Source organism: Scyliorhinus canicula, chromosome 3 (assembly GCF_902713615.1).
Source record: "Scyliorhinus canicula chromosome 3, sScyCan1.1, whole genome shotgun sequence".
NCBI classification, from domain to species: domain Eukaryota; kingdom Metazoa; phylum Chordata; class Chondrichthyes; order Carcharhiniformes; family Scyliorhinidae; genus Scyliorhinus; species Scyliorhinus canicula.
The window spans coordinates 75,543,091-75,564,217 of NC_052148.1; the positions used below are offsets into that span (position 1 = coordinate 75,543,091).

The 21,127-nt window shown below is 48.3% G+C and overlaps 1 protein-coding gene across 2 annotated transcripts in view; it reads left to right on the top strand.

Moving 5' to 3' along the window:
* The window catches only part of LOC119962748 (long-chain-fatty-acid--CoA ligase ACSBG2-like), a 211,018-nt gene that overhangs the window by 50,238 nt on the left and 139,653 nt on the right, over positions 1-21,127 (top strand). For both annotated transcript variants that reach the window (XM_038790762.1, XM_038790763.1), the window contains exons 4-5: positions 19,617-19,876; positions 20,300-20,388. In XM_038790762.1, the coding sequence (XP_038646690.1) occupies positions 19,617-19,876; positions 20,300-20,388 (349 nt within the window). The remainder of the gene's footprint in view (positions 1-19,616; positions 19,877-20,299; positions 20,389-21,127) is intronic.

The following is a 21,127-nucleotide window of genomic DNA, read 5'->3' on the forward strand; positions in this document are numbered from 1 at the left end:
GTGCTCCCAGGCCAGCGCGAAAGGTGCCAACATCTCAAACTCGGGGGCAGTGTGTTGTGGGAAGGGGAGGCGATGTGAGGATGGAGGTTTCTTCGGCGCAGGCCACCCCCCGCAAGCAGCACCACTCCATGCAGGGGAGGGGGGGGGGGAAGAGAAACATTTTGTGTCCCGAACCCGGCCCCTCGACATTAAACCATGCCCCTGGAAGAGATTCGACAAAGTCCATCATCTTTCGACTCTCAGCTGTCGCAGCCCCCCCACCCCGAGCGAGAACCCCAAGGGCTCTTTCCACCTGGAGCCATGTTGCACCCCAGAGGCGTTCCTTTTCACAACATTGGAGGGCTGTGGTGGCTCCCTGACATCAGGGTCATTGGGTGGTTGTGGTGAGGAGAGCCCCCCCACACATCCCAACCTCCGCCGTCGGGTGTCCCCATCTCCAGCTCGGATCTTTTTCCATAACTGTTCCCATGTCTACCCTGTGGCCCGGCGTCTGAGCCGCCACCTCCCTCTGGCCTGATACCCCGAGAGGAGCCTGCTAGGCACCTGTCTGTCGATGATCTGGGGGGTGGGACCGAGGCAGACCCAGGGCTGGTTGGTGGGATCGCGAGTGTGGCTGAGGACTCGGTCCCAGCAAATGCAGAGGGCGGCTGCTCGGTGGGGGGATTATTTTGGGTCCATCTGCAGCGAGATGGTGGACTCCCTCGTGCCCGACACCGAGTCGCTGCTCGGTGGGGGGATTATTTTGGGTCCATCTGCAGCGAGATGGTGGACTCCCTCGTGCCCGACACCGAGTCGCCCCTCATTCCCCCGAGGGGAACTACGGGATTTTTTGCATGCAAATCGCGGTTGCCGAAACAGAGTGCAGCTAGCCCTCGGCCAGTGGTCGGACATGGCGCTGCTCATCCGGTCTTCCCGCGCCTACGTTAAAGAGGCGGGAGACGCGGACGCCTTTGAGCAGCGCTGGCATAAATCTTTCCTCGCTGGACTCCTGAGGGAACAGAGGGGCCTGCGCTCCTCCGCCCCTTGCGAGCACTGAAAAGGTGAATGTAGCACTTTACTACTGACATGAAGGTGACCATAGCCAGCCTCAACATTAACTGCAGCAGGGACACGCTCCGCAGGTTCCAGTGCCTGGCTGGTTGCTGCACCTGTCGGTCCGCAAGGGTGTCGAGGCACTTCACTTTGTGCCAGCAGCCGACTACTTTCTTCGAACAAGTGTCCACTCATCTTGGCACCATTGCCGTGGGTGAGTGCATCGTCCTGCAGGGGGGATTTCAATTGCACCCTCGGGACAAAGGACCAACTTGATACCCAGTGCAGCTCTCGTGCAGTGGTGAAGTTAAGGATCCTGGTCGGGTTCTTTGACTTGGTGGATGTCTGGCGGACTCTCCATCCTGACTCCAGCATCTTCACATTTGTGAGGCCTGGGATTGGAGCGTCCATAATTGACCGCCTCTACATTTCAAGGGTGTACCTGCCCCGTGTCCCGACAGCCTCTGTGCAGCAGGTGCCATTCTCGGACCACCGTCTCGTGTGGGTGGGGCTCGCCCTGTCTCTCACTCAGTCACGGTCCATGTACTGCCATTTTAACAACCTGCTGCTGGAGGGCGAGCAGTTTCGTCACTTCTGAACCGGCTGGAGAAGGAACCGGGGAGGCTTCCCCTCTTTTGAGGCTCTGGTAGGAAGTGGGCAAGACTCACCTGTCAGGAGTATGCGAGGGGACCAACAAAGAGGCGGAAATCCAGGGTCGACGAGTTGGAGAAGGAGGTGCTCGACCTGGAGTCACGTCTCGGTCAGCCCGATGAGGACCCGGCCCTGCGGCTGGTGTACAGAGAGAAGAAGGGTGCACTACGGGGCCTGCAACTTGTCTGGTCCCGGAGCGCGTATGTGAGGTCGCGAATCCAGATCCTCACGGACATGGAGCGTGGCTCCCCTTTCTTCTACTCGCTGGAAAAAAGGCGCAGGGTCCGACAGCAGCTCCCTCTTCTCCCTGGATCCATCCAGCGAGGATGCTTGTAGTGTTTTGTGGGAGGACCTGCCGCAGGTCGGCCCGGAAGGCACTGGGAGGCTTGATACCCCTATAAGCCTGGGGGAGCTGACCGGCACCCTCGGCGGCCTGTCCAGGGACAAAACCTCAGGGCTGGACAGCCTGACCTTGGAGTTCTTAAGGGCGTTCTGGGACATCTTGGGGAGCGATTATGTAGGAGTTCTGAGGGAAAGTATCGTGACTGGGGAAATGCCCCTTTCATGGTGCAGATACCTTGCTGGCAAAGAGGGGGGGGGTCTCTGCTCTCTTTAAAACTGGCATCCGGTCTTCCTCCTCAGCATGGATTATAAGATTTTCACCCAAGGTGATGTGTTTGCGACTTGGCACTGTGCTGGAACACATGATCCACCCTGACCAGTCCTACACGGTCCCGGGCCGCACAATCCACAAAAACATCCATCTAGTCTGGGACCTGGTCCAACATTCCCAGAGTGCTGGTATGTTGAGCGCTTTCCTGTCCCTTGATTAGGAGAAGGAGTTCGACAGAGTGGATGACGAGTATTTATTTATGACTCTGCATACATTCGGGTTCAGGATCAATTTGTCGCCCGGATCCGACTATGTACACTGCTGCAGAGTGTCTCGTTAAGGTAATGGGTTCCTGATGGCGCCCCTTCACTTTGGGAGAGGAGTGTGTCAGGGCTGCCATTTGTCTGGCCGACTTTATTCTATTTGCATGGAGCCTTTCCTGCGCCTCCTGCGGAGGAGGTTGTCGGGACGGCTTCTGCGCGGGCCAGGCATTGGGATGGCCCTTTCGATTTGCGCTGATGATGTGCTCCTCATGTTCACTGACCCTGCTGACCTGCGGAGGATGCGAGAGTGCCAGGCTTTGTACTCCGACGCGTCCTCTGCCAGGATCAACTGGGCCAAAGGTTCCGGACTCCTGGTCGGTCCGGGGCAGACGGACCCCCTCCCAGAAGAGCTCAGGCCTTTCACCTGGAGCAGGACCAGCCTCCTCTACTTGGGAGTCCATCTTTGCCCGGCTGAGGAATCCTGGCCGGCTAACTGGCAGGAGCTGGAGACCAAGGTCACCGTCCCACTTGAGACGCTGGAAGACTGCTCCGAGTGCTGTCTTATAGGGGTTGAGTTCTTGTCATAAACCAGCCGATAGCCTCCATGTTGTGGTATCGTCTGGTCACTTTGACCGCTCCCCCTGACTTTGTCACGAAGATCCAGAGAATGCTTGTAGAGTTCCGCTGGGACAAGAGACTGCACTGGGTCAGTGCAGTGGATCCGAGTCGCCTGCGGAGGGAGGGCAGCCAGGCGCTGGTGTGCCTTCACACCCAGATGGCTAGCTTCCACCTTCAGACCCTACAGCAATACCTTTATGTTGAGCCCCCTCCACGATGGTGTGCCGGACCTGATGGCATTCGCTTTTGTAGAACGCGCAGGTATGGGGTGGTAATCCGTCTGAACGAACCCCTGCCCGGATGGAATTCCAAATTGGCCCCAGGCCCCGAAAGGTCCCTCTGAGCTAATGCCCCACAATTCTACCCGCCTCACAGAAATACCCTCCGTGTCTTTTCGTACTGTGTGGATTAGTTTCCTGTATGGGCTGCTGCTGCACACCCTTCACCTCCTTACCCTCGCCCATTGTCCGGACATGTGTGGCATGCCCTGTTGCCAACCGCGGCAGACGTCCCCACTGGAGGTCCCTCTATGGAGGAGTCCTCCCCGTCAATCTTGGGAACCTGGGGTGGATGGTGTTGCATGCAGCAATGCTGTACAATCACCGATTGCATTGGTTCACAGATTCCCAAGAAGCCTGCCATTTTTGCGACCTTGTGGAGTATGTGGAACATGTCTTTGTGACATGTTTTAGGTTGCATTCCCTTTTTAGTTTTCTATCTAATCTTGTGCTGGAGTTCTGTTTGCACTTCAACCCCACACTCCTGATCTATGGGCACTCGGTGCAGAGAGCGGTGGGGAAGGCGGAGAACCTCCTTGTGAACCTGCTCCTGGGCCTGGCGATGTGCGCCATTTATAGGTCCTGGCAGCGGGCGACCGAGGGCATCGTCCAGCCAGACTGCCTGCCCCTCTTCTGCGGCCGGGTGTCCCTGGAAAGGGAGCATGTGGTGTCCATGGGCACCATCGAGGCCTTCTGTGCCTGGTGGGCAGCGCAGGAGTTGGGGTGCTTTATTGACCCCTTTAACTGCACTCACCGTAGATCTTTATTATGTTTGGGCAGTGCCCCTAACAGGGGCGGCTCTTTTGTTTTTACTTTATACCTCAATTTATTTCCTTCTGTTTTGTTGGTGGACCTCAAAAGAGGTCCATCCACCAAACCTGCACATCTTTAGGTTGTGGGGGTGAAACCCACGCAGGCACGGAGAGAACATGCAAACTCCACACAGACAGTGACCTGGGCCGGGATTGAACCCGGGTCCTCCGTGCCGTAGGAGACAGTGCTAACCACTGCGCCACCGTGCTGCCGATCTCAAATGCTGTTTTTAAACTGTTTGTGGTGAACGTATTGTATTAACCATTCATCATGTATGTCACTCTATCACGCTGTTGCCCATGTGGGCTCCACCTATGGACCATTGTACGATATTACATGGAATATATCATGTTGGTGCCCTTGTGGGCTCCGCCCCCTTGAGGGGAGGTATAAAGAGCAGCAGCCCTGTAGGCGGCTCTCACTAGCAGAGCAGTCACAGGCAGGCACTGTTCTAGTTGATTATAGCCATAGTTTACATCTACTGAGTTTCGTGTGAATTGATGGTCGCATCACTGTTACACTCTCTAAATAATTTTCACAAAAAAGAATGCTTTTTGGCATGGAATCCTGCATGATTTTTAAAAATCTTCTCTTTTTCTCTGCTTTTTGCCCACAGAGTTTTTTTACTCTGGGTGAAATGAATATAGTTATAGTTAGTTTAAACTAATGTGGCAGGGGGATGGGAACCAATGGAGGAATTTGGACAGTGGGGACAGAAACAAAAGGGAGTAAGGGGAAAAGTGAAAGACCAAGAAACCAAAGTCAAAAATCAAAAAGGGCCCCAATACAGAGTACAGAGACTGTGGATAATTCAGCCAACGGGTCCAGTAAGGCCAAGAGAAATAAAACACAGGGAGAGGTGCAAAACATGACCTGACAGATGGTCTGAGAAAGCAGGGCAGAGAACAAGGGAAGTTCAGATTAAACTGCACTTATTTCAATGCAAGAGGCTAACGGGCAAGGCAATGAATTCGAGGCATGGATGGGTACATGGGACTGAGATATTATAACTATGACTGAAACATGGCTAAGGGAGGGGCAGGGCTGGCAGCTTAATGTTCCAGGATATAGATGCTATAGGAAGGATAGACAGGAGGCCAGAGAGGAGGGGGTGTTGAGGTTTTGATTAGGGAGCATATAACGGTAGTACTGAGAGGAGATATAATCAAAAGGGTTCGTCCACTGAGTCTAACAGTGGTTAGCACTGTTGCTTCACAGCACCAGGGTCACCGGTTCGATTCCTGGCTTTTTGTCACTGTCTGTGTGGAGTCTGCACGTTCTCGCTGTGTCTACGTGGGTTTCCTCCGGGTACTCCGGCTTCCTCCCGCAAGTCCTGAAAGACGTGGTTTTAGGTAATTTGGACATTCTGAATTCTCCCTCTGTGTACTCGAACAGGCGCCGGAGTGTGGCGACTAGGGGCTTTTCACAGTAATTTCATTGCAGTGTAAATATTTTTTTTTTTATAAATTTAGATTACCCAATTATTTTTTCCAATTAAGGGGCAATTTAGCATGGCCAATCCACCTACTCTGCACATTTTTGGGTTGTGGGGGCGAAACCCACGCAGACACGGGGAGAATGTGCAAACTCCACACGGACAGTGACCCAGAGCCGGGATCGAACCTGGGACCTCAGCGCCGTGAGGCGGTTGTGCTAACCACTAGGCCACCGTGCTGCCCGTTGCAGTGTAAATATAAGCCTAATTGTGGCACTAATAAAGATTATTATAAGGGTAGAACTGAAAAAAAGGGTGAGATCACTTTGATAGGATTGTACTACAGGCCCTCAAATAGTCAGCGAGAAATTGAGGAGCAAATATGTAAGGTGATTACAGATGGCTGCATGAAAAATAGGGTGGTAATAGTTGGGGACTTTGACTTTCCCAACATTGACTGGAACAGCCATAGCATTAGGGGCTTGAATGGAGAGGCACTTGTTGAGTGTATTCATAAGAACATAAGAACTAGGAGCAGGAGTAGGCCATCTGGCCCCTCGAGCCTGCTCCGCTATTCAATGAGATCATGGCTGATGTTTTGTGGACTCAGCTCCACTTTCCGGCCCGAACACCATAACCCTTAATCCCTTTATTCTTCAAAAAACTATCTATCTTTACCTTAAAAACATGTAATGAAGGAGCCTCAACTGCTTCACTGGGCAAGGAATTCCATAGATTCACAACCCTTTGGGTGAAGAAGTTCCTCCTAAACTCAGTCCTAACTCTACTTCCCCTTATTTTAAGGCTATGTCCCTTAGTTCTGCTTTCACCTGCCAGTGGAAACAACCTGCCCGCATCTATCCTATCTATTCCCTTCATAATTTTAAATGTTTCAATAAGATACCCCTCATCCTTCTAAATTCCAACGAGTACAGTCCCAGTCTACTCAACTCCTCGTAATCCAACCCCTTCAGCTCTGGGATTAACCTCGTGAATCTCCTCTGCACACCCTCCAGTGCCAGTACATCCTTTCTCAAGTAAGGAGACCAAAACTGAACACAATACTCCAGGTGTGGCCTCACTAACACCTTATACAATTGCAGCATAACCTCCCTAGTCTTAAACTCCATCCCTCTAGCAATGAAGTGCACTCGTAGTATTCGGAATAAAGTAAATGAGTTGATGGCGCAAATCATCGTGAATGACTATGATTTAGTGGCCATTACTGAAACATGGTTAAAGAAATTCGGGAGGAATTTCTCATTTCGACTAGAGAGGGGACTTCTCAATAAGGAAGGGCAGGTGGCAGCAGTGTCAGTGAGGGATAACTTTGCGACCAGTGACCATAATTCCATTAGTTTTACGATAGCTATGGAGAATGATAAGTCTGGCTCAAAAGTTAAAATTCTAAAATGGGGCAAGGCCAATTTTGATGGTATTAGGCAGGAATTTTCAAAAGTTGATTGGGGGTGTCTGATGTCTGGCAAAGAGACGGCTGGTAAGTGTGAGGCTTTCAAAAGTGTGTTAACCAGAGTTCAGGGTAAGCATATTCCTTTTAGAGTGAAGAGCAAGGCTGGTAGAAGTAGGGAACCCTGGATGACTCGGGATATTGAGGCTCTGGTCAAAAAGAAGGAGAGATATGACATGCATCGGCAGCTGGGATCAAGTGGATATCTTGAAGAGTGCAAAGGTTGTCAGAGTAGAGTTAAGAGACCAATCAGGAGGGCAAAAAGGGGACATGAGATTGCTTTGGCAGGTAAGGCAAATCCAAAGAGCTTCTACAAATACATAAAGGGCAAAAGAGTAACGAGGGAGAAAGTAATTCATCTTAAGGATCTACAGGTCATCTATGTGTGGATACAGAAGAGATGGGTGAGATCCTAAATGAATATTTCTCATCGGTATTTACTGTTGAGAAAAGCATGGATGTTGGGGAACTTGTGGAAATAAATAGTGATGCTTTGAGGAGTGCACATATTACAGAGAAGGAGGTGCTGGAAGTCCTAAGTGCATCAAGATAGATAAATCCCCGGGACCTGTATCCCAGGATGTTGTGGGAGGCTAGGGAGGAAATTGCAGGCCCCCTAGCAGAGATATTTGAATCCTCGACAGCCACAAGTGAGGTGCCTGAAGATTGGAGGGTAGCAAATGCTGTGCCTTTGTTTAAGAAAGGCTGCAGGAAAAGGCCTGGGAACTACAGACTTGTGAGCCTGGTATGTTGTTACAAGATATTCTGAGATACAGGATCTACAGGCATTTAAGGGCAAGGAATGGTTGGGGACAGTCAGCATGGCTTTGTGAGTGGAATATTATGTCTCACGAATTTGGTTGAGTTTTTAGAAGGGGTAACCAAGAAGGTAGCTGAGGGAAGTGCAGTCAACATTGTCTACATGGACTTTAACAAAGCCTTTGACAAGGTACTGCATGGTAGATTGTTGAGGTTGTTGCTTAAATCTCACAAGATCCAGGGTGAGGTAGTCAATTGGATACAAAATAGGCTTGATGACAGAAGACCAAGGGTGTTGTAGAGGGTTGTTTTTCCAACTGGAGGCCTGTGACTAGTGGTGTGCCTCAGGGATCAGTGCTGGGTCCACTGTTATTGTTATTTATAATAATGATTTGGATGAAAATTTAGGAGGCATAGTTAGTAAGTTTGCAGATGACACTAAATTGGTGGCATAGCGGACAGTGAAAAGGTTATCTGGGATTCCAATGGGATCTTGATCAATTGGGCCAGTGGGCCGATGAATGGCAAATGGAGATTCATTTAGATAAATGTGAGGTGATGCATGTTGGTAGATCGAATCAGGGCAGGACCTAGTCCGTTAATGGTAGGGAGTTGGGGAGAGTTATAGAACAAAGATCTAAGAGTACAGGTTCATAGCTCCTTGAACGTGGAGTCACAGGTGGAAAGGATGGTGAAGAAGACATTCAGCATGCTTGGTTTCATTGGTCTGAACATTGAACTCAGGAGTTGGGATGTCTTGTGAAGTTGCACAAGACATTAGTAAGCCCACACATGGAATACTGTGTACCATTCTGATCACCCTATTATAGAAAGGATATTATAAAATAATGAGGGGCATAGATAAGGTAGATAGTCAACATATTTTCCTAAAGGTAGAGGAAAAGGGCATATAGTTAAGTTAAGAAGGGCGAGATACAAAAGGGTCCAGAGGAGCAATTTTTTCACAGAAGGTGGTGAGTGTCTGGAACGAGCTGCCAGAGGCAGTAGTAGAGGCAGGTGCCATTTTGTCTTTTAAAAAGCAGTTCGAAAGCTGGGTATAGAGGATTGTGGGCCAAATGTGGGCAATTGGGACTAGATTAGTGGTTAAAAACTGGACTGCACGGACAAGTTGAACCAAAGGGCTGTATAGATTTCAGTTTTGTGGGGCGACTGCAGAAGATGATGGAGTTTTCCTCCCAGGCGTGTTGCTCGTTATGCTTTCCCTTAATTTGCTCTGTTTTAATTACCTTTGCTCAAGAGTCGCCAGGTATCTTTCTGATACTACCACAAGGTTCAAAGCCGAATACTGATCAATGACTCGATACACCAGTTAGTAAGTTTGAAATCAATGCACATTTATTTATACACACAGTCAATTATTACTCATGCACAAACTCTACTCACTAAACTGTAACTACTACTAAAAGCCTATACTTAGCTTCGAGTGGCCCACTCAGTCAGAGTAACAATGGCCGTTGTCCGGTTCTGATACTGCTGGCTTCGAACTGGTAAAGAATAGTAGCTAGAAGCGCCTATCTCGTAGCGTGCGTTGACCTTAGACTTACTTGGCTGGTGCTTGGTGGGCCTCTCGTCGCTGAGAGCCAAATGCCAAGGTGAAGATGGAGAAAGTAAGAGTTCTGAAGAGCTTCTAAGCGAGCGAACTGACCTTGGGGACTCTGCTTTATACCCCAAGGGGTTTTGCGCCCTTCTGGGCGGACCCTGGACTTGGTCCCAATTAATTGGACTATGTCCCAATCTTTTGTATCAATACTCTCCAATAACGGGGTCGTTCCCTGATCGTTGGGTGGGCTCTATGTAACCGTTGGCCTGCCTTTGTTTTAGCTTCCACTGGCGCCGGGAAGTCTGTCCTGGTACCGATTGTTTCAATGTTTCTTTTTGTCCCCGGAGATAGCTCATTACTATTGTAGTGGCTTGTAGTTTCAGTTCTGTCTGGATTCTGCAGGTTCGAATCCACAGAAAACCTCCCACCTGCTTGTTTTCTAGTGTTGTTCATTTTTCCCTGCACTCTTTGCGAGTATCCATTTTGGAATGGGGTCGTGGCCACCCCAGGTGGCTACACTCACTCCTTGTGATCCTCAACGCGAAGCGTGAAGGATCACACTACTGCGTTGTCTTCGTTCCCTGACCAAGCGGGCACTCATGACCAGGCTCTACTCTGACCCTAACTATGCAACATATCTTTAACTAAACAATTTTACATACACACATCATCAAAATTCTATGGGGCCACTATGTCATGAAGGACATGCATTACAAAATAAAAAACTGGAACCTACGAACACTTAACGAACACATACAAACAAACATGCACCGAATATCGTGCAGGTTCCATCAGAAAGGACACCGTATCTCTCTAGCGGTTCCTTTTGAACATCATCTGGACACCTCAGTTTTCAGTTGCGAACAGGGTCGCAAAGGGATTTGCGCGGTGGGAGTCAGACTCAGTGTCATCATCTTCTCCCGGCTGCCATACTCTTGACTGTAGAAGTCGTGCCAAAAGCTGCGTGGGGTGACTTGGGGTCCATCTCATCGTTCCTGATGAGCCTGAATGAATTGTCCCGGTGCCAGAATCGTGTGTCTAGTTTTGAAGTGCAGGGGTTTAATTCGTAATCGTCGGGTGGTGGGTCTGGGTCTGGGGCTTTAATGTATGTGATCTCAAAGTGATCACTTGAATTGTACTCTGAGTCGCTGGGAGTGGGGCCTGGTGCAGGGGGATAGTATCATGGTGAGCTGTGGCTGTCGTCAGTGCTTTCGCAGTCACTGTCGCTGTCGCTGCTGTCTGGGGGCGGGGAGAGGCGGAGTCATGTGTCGGGGGCGGAGTCGAAGTTGAGTCTGAGGACGGGCTGGACTGGCTGGGGGAGGGTAGGAATGTGTTTTCTGTGGGCGGGACGAGCTCGTCTGCTGCTGCGAGCAGGATGTGGTGTGTGTGGTTGTTCTGCGAGCCATAAGCCTTAAGCTGGTTTATGTGAAACCACGCAGTTTTTCCATTAGGGTATTTTATCTTGTAGACAGAGGGGCTTACTTTGTCCGAAATGGAGTACGGACCTGAGTACTTAGGTGACAGGAATGTGCTGGGGTTGTAAAGAGAAAGCATTACTTGCTGCCCTACTTCAAGCTCAGTGGCATGCACTGTCTTATCGAAACAAGCCTTGCTTTGTTTCCTCCTTGTGTCCATTCTCACAGCGGCTGCTAGTTGGGCCGCCTGCACATTTGCTATTAACTGTTGTACAGCGTTTTCGTGTGTGAGGGCTGTCACTGCGGGGCTGGTCAAATCTAAACCTAATAAATATTCTGTTCCTTTCATGGGGCGTCCAGTCATGAGAGTGTGGGGGGTGTATCCTCTGGACGTGGATACCGTGTTTCGTAAAAACATCAATGCAAATAGGAGAACTGAGTCCCAGGTGCTATTGTGCTGCTGAACCATTTTCAAATTTGGCCACCAACAAAGTGGTCTGAGGTGGGCTAAAGTGGGTTCAATTCCCTGATGTCCATGATTGTCATGGAACAAACAAATGAGTTGGTTCCTATCCTGCTCTGGAACTACATAAAGGCTGTCTTTAAGAATCACACCATCATGTGTGGTCATGGCATTCTTAAACTTGTCATAAGGGGCTGGGAAGGTTCCCTTTAAAACTTCCCTGAGCTTCTCTTCCTGTTTCTGTGCCTGGGCTAAATCCTGTATGTTGGTCTGTGAGACCTGAACTGCGTGTACCGGGGTGCTTTCAGGGGGGTTCCAAAAATAACCATGCCTAGAACCTGCTTTTGCTAGGGCGTCTCCTTTAACATTTCCAGGTGGGGAAGAACGGTGGTGACTACGAACTTTTACACTGCCGTATTTCCTGTCCTTTGCCCGCTTTAAAATATGGCGGAGTAATGGGGTCACTGTGATGTCCCGTCCCTGTAAAAGAAGGGTCCAACGGGCTGCTCGGATTTGGCTGACTGCCATCTTTAAGTCGGCCGTCTAATAATAGCTGTGTTGGGGATGTTCTGTGAGGATGGTGATGGGATTGAGTCCTGTAGTGTATGAAAAGTACTGTACTGCCCAAAAAACTGCGAACAGGTGCCTTTCACAGGCAGAAAATCCTTGCTCGACAGGGTCTAATACTCAGGATGCGTATGCTACGGGTCTTAACTGGTCATGCCGTATCTGGAGGAGCACGGCTGAAAGGTTTCTGTCGGTGCTTGCTACTTCGATAGCGTACGGGGAAAAAGGGTCTGGGACCTGTAGTGCGGGGCTGTGCTGAGTGCTCTTTTTAAAGCATCCATGGCATCGGTATGCTGTGGAAGCCATTCCCAAGGTGCTTTTTTCAAGAAGGTCGGATAGGGGCGCTGCTTTAGTGGTGAAACTGTCGATGTGGTTTCGGCAGTAGCCAACCAGTCCTAAAAATGACTGGAGGGCTGAGACATTGTGGGGAAGGGGCAATTTGACAATCGAGTCAATCCTTTTCTGCTCGATCTCGCGTTTACCATGCGTGATAACTGTTGAAATGAAAATGAAATGAAATTAAATTAAATGAAAATGAAATGAAAACCGCTTATTGTCACGAGTAGGCTTCAATGAAGTTACTGTGAAAGGCCCCTAGTCGCCACATTCCGGCGCCTGTCTGGGGAGGCTGGTACGGGAACTGTTCCCAAGTATATCACTTTTGGGGGTTAACATTACATCCAATTTCTTTTAGGAGTCCTAGGAGTACTGCTAGAAGCGAAAGGTGCTCTGCCTTTGTGTCTGTCTGTAGTAGCAGGTCGTCTACATACTGGACCAGACATTCGGGGCGGGAAAATTTAGCTAATCCATTTGCCAGCTGTCGGTGAAAAATGGAGGGGGAGTTGTGGAAACCTTGTGGAAGGCACGTCCACGTATACTGCTGTCCTTTAAAAGTGAAGGCGAATTTGTACTGGCACGCTTTAGCCAATGGCATGGATCAGAAGCCGTTACTAATGTCCAAAACCGTAAAGAATCGTGACTGGCGTCCCTGCTTGAGCATGGTCTCGGGACTTGTGGCTACGGTGGGGGCTGCTGCTGGGGTTACTTTGTTCAGTTCCCGGTAATCAATGGTCAGTCGCCATGATCCATCGGGTTTCCTGACGGGCTAAATCGGGGCATTATTAGTGGAGGCTACTGATCTCAGTACGCCCTGTTCTAACAAGCTGTCTATCACTTTCGAGATTTCTCCCTCTGCTTCCTGGGAAAATCCGTACTGTTTCTGGGGTCAGGACCTGTAATCTGCACAGAGCCAGCCATTCTGCCACAGTCGTGCTTGTGTTGTGCAAATGCTGCTTTGTGTTCTTGCAGGACTGCCCTATATCTGCACTAATTGTTCTCGGGTCAAACCAGTAGTCTCCAACTGAGATGATCCTATTTGCATATTCTACTACTGTGAGCGTGGCGGGGGCTCATGCTGCTTTTGCCATTCTCCAGACACATTTGTTGACTGGATTAAATGAAAGGTTGTGGGGGCTCATAAAGTCGATTCCTAAAATGTGTTCTGCTGTGTGGGGTAGATCAACTAACACTATGGGGTCCTTAGTTGTTAGATTGCCAATTTGTATGGATACAGGCGCTGTGATGTGTCCCTGCTGTGAGTGGCCTGTAAAGCCGCTGAGGCTGATGGTGTCTGTAGTGGGCCATGTGTCCATCTGAAACATCGTGGAGTAATTGAGTGTGGTGCGGGACCCTCCTGTGTCCCAAAGAAATTCAACGGGCTGACCCCAGACTTTGCCTGCTGCGACCGGTCGACCGGACTTATCCCAAAGGGTGTCGCAGACCCAAGTTGGGGAGTCCGAACAACATCAGCCTGTGCCGTTCATGTCTCCCTGGTCTGAACGGGCGCTAACACTGTGAATAGGCTTTGCCCTATTCCTATTTAAGGTGCCTGTCTGTTGGGCTCTCTGTGGTTTCTGTGGCGGGTTGCACTCTCGTGCAAAGTGTCCTGGATGTCCACAGTTGTAGCACTCCTGTGATTTGGGCTGGGGTGGGCTGTTTCTACTCTCATTTATCCATGCGGGGCACTGATGCGCTTTAACTGTATGCATATCTGCACCTGCCTGCTCTTCCTCTGCTTTCTTAAAATTGGCCTTGTTCTGAACGGATAGCTCCCAAGCGCGGGATAACCTTTTCAAAACCCATTTCTCATTATGGGCCTCACCTGAGGGGTCATAATTTGCACAAGCTCTCTGTCCTGCCTCTGTTGCATGAGAGATCAAGATTCAAGTCCATTTTGCCATGTTATCTGGGGACAAATGGGCGCGGACTAATTCTCCAAATTCTGCAGTGAAATGAATCCACAAGCGTCCAGCAAACGCTGTGGGGTGCTCTGTCTTCTTTTGCCTGCATCTATTCAGACCTTCTACCAGGTCTCCTCTGTTCTATCCGATCGTATCAAGGATCGCTGTGTGCATCTCTGCTAGGGTGCCTCCTCCTACATTCTGTGGGTCGGGAAGGGCTGCCACGACTGAAGGATCGAGACTCAAAACTGTGAGCTTTACCTGCTCTCTGTCATCCAGGCCGTACATGTTGGCCTGCGGTTTAACCTTCGCGAAGAATTGGTGGGGGTCTGAAGTGGGGAGGAACGGTGTGATTTTCTCGCACGCGTCCCGTAATTGGGTCACGGTTAATGGGGTTGGGGCCCTGCGGTGTGTGGTTACCGGATTCATGGGGGTGTGTTCTGCCTGTTCGGTGGGGGGTTGGGGTGCTCTCGTTTTCTAGGGCTTCTCCTGCGTACATGCTCCATGTGCATATCTATGGGCTGTTTCATTTAATTCCTGCCAATTGGGGCCGTTTTCCTGATCTAGTTGGGGTCCGAATGTGCTCTGAAAGCCATTCTGAACTGAAAGCAGGGATTGCAATTCTGCAATTTGCTTCCGGCACTTTGCGTAGTCTACCGAGCTCTGCCTTTGTTCCGTTGTGGAAGCATGGAGTGCTCGTAGGGCTGCTTTTAAGTAATTGCACAGTTTCTGCAATGCCTCTACCTGCTGTTCTGTTTCTTGTCTTATCAAGACCGCACGTTGTGTGTCCTGGTAGGCCTTGTCATTCTGGGTCTGGAAGCTGCTTAAGTGCGCCAGACAAGACTGGTATACCCTCTTGGCATCATCCACCTCTCTGTCTTTTGCTGCTAACTTCCCTCTTAACTCTCTGTTCTGTCTCTCCATCTCGCTCACATCTACCTTGCTCGTTTTATCTCTCTCCTCTATCTCTCTACGGAGCATCCTAACTACCTCCTCTGTACCTCGCAATTGTGCCAGACAGGACACGATTGCCATCGGCTTGCGAGCTTTTCCCAAGCTGCTCTTGTGAATCTCTGTCAGGTTCTCCCACCAAGTATGCCCTAAACTCCCAGGACCTGTTTCTTCATTCGCGCAGAATTAGCTACAAAGTGGCCATCCTTTCCCTTTGAGGTACTTCCTAATTTCATCTTCCCAAACGGGACACTGTCCTACTCTGCTGGTCGCTGTGACCTCGAATTCCTGTGGGTTCATAAGGCGTTCCATTGCCTTCATTGCCATTTTTCCTATATCTGGGTTCTCTATTAAATTTGGAACAGGGGGTGATAAAGCGGTGATGTAAACACGGGTACGGCGTACGCTAATTTCCGGCCTACAAAACCACCGACAGTTTTACGCAACAAAATCTCTCAGGTTTACCTTATATCCCTGTTAGTACGCATGCATTACACACTTCCGAATTCTGGAGGATTGATCAGTACTGCTTAAACTCTTGTGGTTCTTCTGTTTCCAATTGGATTCCTAATTCAGATTTTGGGTTCTCTCGGAGTGGGGTGGGGGGGGGGGGGGGGGGGGGTTCACACATCTAAGACGAGTCCCGTCAGATGTCGCCAGTAAATGTTGCTCGTTATGCTTTCCCTTAATTTGCTCTGTTCTAATTACCTTTGCTCAAGAGTCGTCAGGTATCTTTCTGATACCACCACAGGGTTCAAAGCTGAATACTGATCAATGACTCGATACACCAGTTAGTAAGTTTGAAATCAATGCACATTTATTTACACACACAGCCAATTATTACTCCTGCACAAACTCTACTCGCTAAACTACAACTACTACTAAAGGCCTATACTTCGCTTCGGGGGGGCCCACTCAGTCAGAGGAACAATGGCCGTTGTCCGGTTCTGATACTGCTGGCTTCGAACTGGTATAGAATAGTAGCTAGGAGCGCCTATCTCGTAGTGTGCGTTGACCTTAGACTTACTTGGCTGGTGCTTGGTGGGCCTCTCGTCGCTGAGATCCAAATGCCAAGGTGAAGATGGAGAAAGTAAGAGTTCTCAAGAGCTTTTAAGCGAGCGAACTGACCTTGGGGACTCTGCTTTATACCCCAAGGGGTTTCGCGCCCTTCTGGGCGGACCCTGGACTTGGTCCCAATTAATTGGATTATGTCCCAATCGTTTGTATCGATTCTCTCCAATAACGGGATCATTCCCTGATCGTTGGGCGGGCTCTATGTAACCGTTGGCCTGCCTTTGTTTTAGCTTCCACTGGCGCCGGGAAGTCTGTCCTGGTACCGATTGTTTCAATGTTTCTTTTTGTCCCCGGAGATAGCTCATTACTATGCTAATGGCTTGTAGTTTCAGGTCTGTCTGGGTTTTGCAGGTTCCAGTCCACAGGAAACCTTGCACCTGCTTGTTTTCTAGTGCTGCCCATTTTTCCCTGCACTGTTTGCGAGTATCCATTTAGGAATCGGGACGTGGCCACCCCAGGTGGCTACAGACGGAGAAGGCTGTGAGTCAAGGGGAGATGTAGTAAGATATGTTCAAAATTATGAATGGTTTTGAGAGCTAATCAGGGAAAACAGTTTCAGTGGAAGAAGGGTAATAAGTGGAGGACACAGATGTAAAGTAATTGACAAAAGAACCAGAGGTAACACAATGGTTTTCTAAGCTGTGCATTCTTCGGAGAGTAGGGAATGTTCCGTTTGAAAGGTTGGCGGATGCAGATTCAGTATTAGGCAGGATTCTCCTGTCTCCCCGCTGCCTGTTTCTCGGTGATGGGATTCTCTGCTGCCACCGCTGTCAATGGGAATTCCCGTTGATCTCCCCCTATGCTGCCGGAAAACCCACAGATGGGGGTTGTTGCCGGTGGGCCCGGAGAATCCTGCTGCCTGCGAACTGCCAGAGAATCCTTGGTAAGTTCATAAAATGTAGGAGCAGAATTTAGGCCATTTGTCCCATTGAGCCTGCTCCGCCATTCGATCATGGCTGATCTCATCCTGGCCTTAAATCCACCGTCCTGCCTGTTCTCCATAACCCTTCCACCCATTAGCAATTAAATATTTGTCTAATTCCTCCTCACTGTCCCGCCATCCACCACACTCTGGTGTAGTGAATTCTGACCATTAACTTTCAAAAGGGATTTGGATAAATGCTTGAAGGGAAAATGTTGCAGAGCTATGATGAAAGGGGAGGAGTGTGGGACTATTGATAGCCCTTCCAAAGAACTGGCACCTTTGTGTGTTTTCTCATTCTACAATTCTTGCTGATACCCAAATGGGCATATTAATTTTTCTTGGCTGTGCATTTCTACTAATTCTGCATCCATTGCATGGGGCCCCAGTATAAGGGTCTGCTCCTGAGATAACATCAGTGATCTTCTACAGGAGGAGAGAATAGCACTGAGTAGACTTGCAAAAAAAGTAACACCTAAATGCGGTTCAATCCTGTTTGCTACTCGTTATTCACTATGACCTTTTAGATGTGATAAGATTACACCAAACGCCTATTTCTATGTTTCCCAAATTGGCTCCCACGGCACTCATTCATGGGCACTAAGGCTGGTTCAGCCAATTAAAATTTTTTAATAACGTTCCTTCCAGCTTGACCAGTCAAATACTTTGTGTTCATTTTGTGGGTTACTACTGACAGACAAACTAGACAGCCTATTTGCAGCCGATGAACTGAGAAACTGGCCTCTGGATGAGCTGTAAATACGTCTCCTCCTAGTTATTTGGGGTGCCTGCTGTCCGGGTTGCCGGTCTCTCTCTCTCGCAGGGGTGGCCGGGGACTTCTCTCCTCATGGGTCTGCTGACACGCTTGCTTTCTGCACTTTTCTGCAGTTTCTGGTTTCCCTGTGGCCTCTCGTGCTTCTGTTTCCTGGCATTATTTTCCTGTCTGTTGTCTGTGTGTGTGAAGGGATGAAGGAGTCCAGTTTTCCAGGCTAAATTTGGCCAAAAGTGCTTATTTTGCTGTTTTCTGGAGGAGAGCCACCTGATGTGTGACTGCTCAGCAAATCCCTGTCACCAGAAGTCATCTATCTTTGTCCTAAAGACACAGTGATTTGACCTCCACAGCCTTCTGTGGTAAAGAGTTCCACAGATTCACCACCCTCTGGCTGTTGAAATTCCTCCTCATCTCTGTTTTAAAGGATCACTCCATCAGACTGAGGCTGTGCCCTCGTGTTCTAATTTTTCCTGCTAGTGGAAACATCTTTTCCACGTCCACTCTATCCAGGCCTCTCGGTATCCTTTAAGTTTCGATAAAATCCCCTCTCGATAAAACCCAGAGTCCTCAATTGCTCCTCCAGGGATCGTTCTTGTGAATCTCCTCTGAACCCTTTGCAAGGCCAGCACATACTTATTAGATACGGGACCCAAAACTGCTCTCAATACTCCAAATTGGATCTGACCAGAGCCTTATACAGCCTCCGAAGTACATCCCTGCTCTTGTACTCTAGCCCTCTCGATATGAATGCTAACATTGCATTTGCCGTCCTAACGTCCGACTGAACCTGCACGTTGAGAATCTTAAACTAGGACTTCTAAGTTCCTTTGTACTTCTGATTTCCTGAGCCTTTTCCCAATTAGAAAATAGTCTATGCCTTCATTCTTCTTACCAAAGTGCATAACCTCACATTTTCAACATTGTATTCCATCTGCCACTTCTTTGCCCACTCTCCTAGCCTGTCCAAGTCCTTCCACAATCCCTGCTGCTTCCTCAATACTACCTTTCTCTCTGAATATCTTTTTAATCATCTGCAGAATTAACAGTGCCCTCAGTTCCTTCTTCCTGATCATTAATGTATATTGTGAGAAGTTGTGGTCTCAACACCGACCCCTGAGGTACACCACTAGTCGCCAGCTGCCATTCTGAAAAATACCTTTTATCCCCACTCTTTGCCTTCTGCCAGTCAGCCAATCCTCTATCCATGTCAGTTTCTTGCTTTTAACATCATGGGTTATGCCCATAGCTTCCTGCCGTGTCTCTCCACCTAAATGTTCTGTTTTCCCATTCTTCCTGCCAAAGTAGACAGCTACACATTTTCCCACCATTTTCCTCTTCATTCAGTTAACCTATCTATATATTTTTTACAGATGTTTGAGCCTGAAATTTTGCCCCTGTAGCAGGAGTCTGGTAATCTCGTACGTCTGCTGCAAGAGAAACTCACCTAAATAGCAGGAACTTAGCGGGCAGCGCTGGATGGAGTAGGGCCACAGGCTGCCAAGTGCTGAGATTGGCTGTCTTCAAGGCCCATCTTGGTTACAGTATCCAGTTATGCTTGCACATTAGGCAATGGAACACTGTTTCGTGAATAACATAAAAGATGTGCAAGAAGTCATCTGTGTTAGTTGTCTGGAAAAGACGGACTGCTCAAGTCCCATAAGGTGAAATATTGCTTCTTCAGAATAGACTTTTGTTTATGTGTCCTTGTTTGTTTACTTCAGGTAATAAATCATTTTCTATTAAACTCGCTCCTGCAACTAACTTGTGGACCACACAGAAGAATGGTGCTGTTAAGCTCCGAATGGAGGAAACCTGTTGTGGTGGGGTGTCACCCTTAACAGTTGCTCAGATGTTCCAGGAGACAGTAAACCAATGTGGTGACCATGTTGCTATAGGTTTTAAGCAGACAAATCAATGGGAAACGCTGACCTTTGCAGAATATTACGGCGAATGCAGAAAAGCAGCAAAAAGCTTTCTTAAGGCAAGCACCTTTCTCTGTTTTAACATAATGCTCTGAGTGTAAGATGCTTAGTTTATAGAGGAAAAGTGCATGGATTTTCTGTTTTTAATCATCAGTTCTTTCCCAGTAAGCTGAATTCTTGATGAAAGAAGAAGTGAACCGTTATTCTTGGGATTAATGCATTTTGGCTGCAATGATAAAAAAATACACTTGCAAATTTAACAGGTTTCTTAAGCACACATCTATATTAATTTATTATAGAAATTTACCAGTATATTTTTACATAATTTTAAAGAAAGACATGTATTTGAATAGTGCTAATTCGTGACCTTGGGTTGGTCTAAAGCGCTTTATAACCAATTATTTTGAAGGGTATAAAATTGTTGTGATTATATGACATTTTGAAGAGAATTAGGTAGTAAAGTATCTGTTTTGTGTTGACAGCTTGGTCTCGAACGTTTCCATGGAGTTGGCATCCTGGGATTCAACTCTCCAGAATGGTTAATAGCAAATGTAGGAGCAGTTTTGGCAGGGTATGCCTTTAAAAATAAAAAAATGTAATCTAGTGATCTTAAGGAGCCTAATGGAGATTGCTGATTATTCTTGCAGCAATTGATTATAAACATCAATATGTTTTGATTTTAAAAATGAATTGATAAAGAGACAAGAATTGGATATATGTGTATACTATTTACCGGCATGGTGGCACAGTGGTTAGCACAGCTGCCTTAGAGCTCCAGGGTTACGGGTTCAATTCTGTGTGGAGTTTGCACGTTCTCCCTGTGTCAGCATGGATTTCCTCCTGGGTGCTCCGGGGTTCTTCCCACAGTCTAAAGATGTGCAGGTTAGGTGGATTGGTTATGTTAAATTGCCCCTTTGTGTCCAAAGATATGAGGGTTAGGTGCGGTTATGGGAATAGTGCAGGGGACTGGGCCTGGTTAGGGTGTTTTTTTTGGAGGTTTGGTGCAGTCTCGATGGCCCCAGTGGCCTCCTTCACTGCAAGGATTCTACGTTTAGAGATTTTATGTCATTATTCAAAATTACAATGTTAATGATGTGTTAATATTGCATGAATATTCTTTGTTATAAATTTGAATTAAAAATTGACCTGTACCCACAAGTCAAATAATGATTGTTTGTTCATATAATTTTAAGAATCTTTCATTGTCACAAGTAGGCTTACATTAACACTGCAATGAAGTTATTGTGAAAAGCCCCTTGTCGCCACATTCCGGCACCTGTTCAGGTACACAGAGGGAGAATCCAGAATGT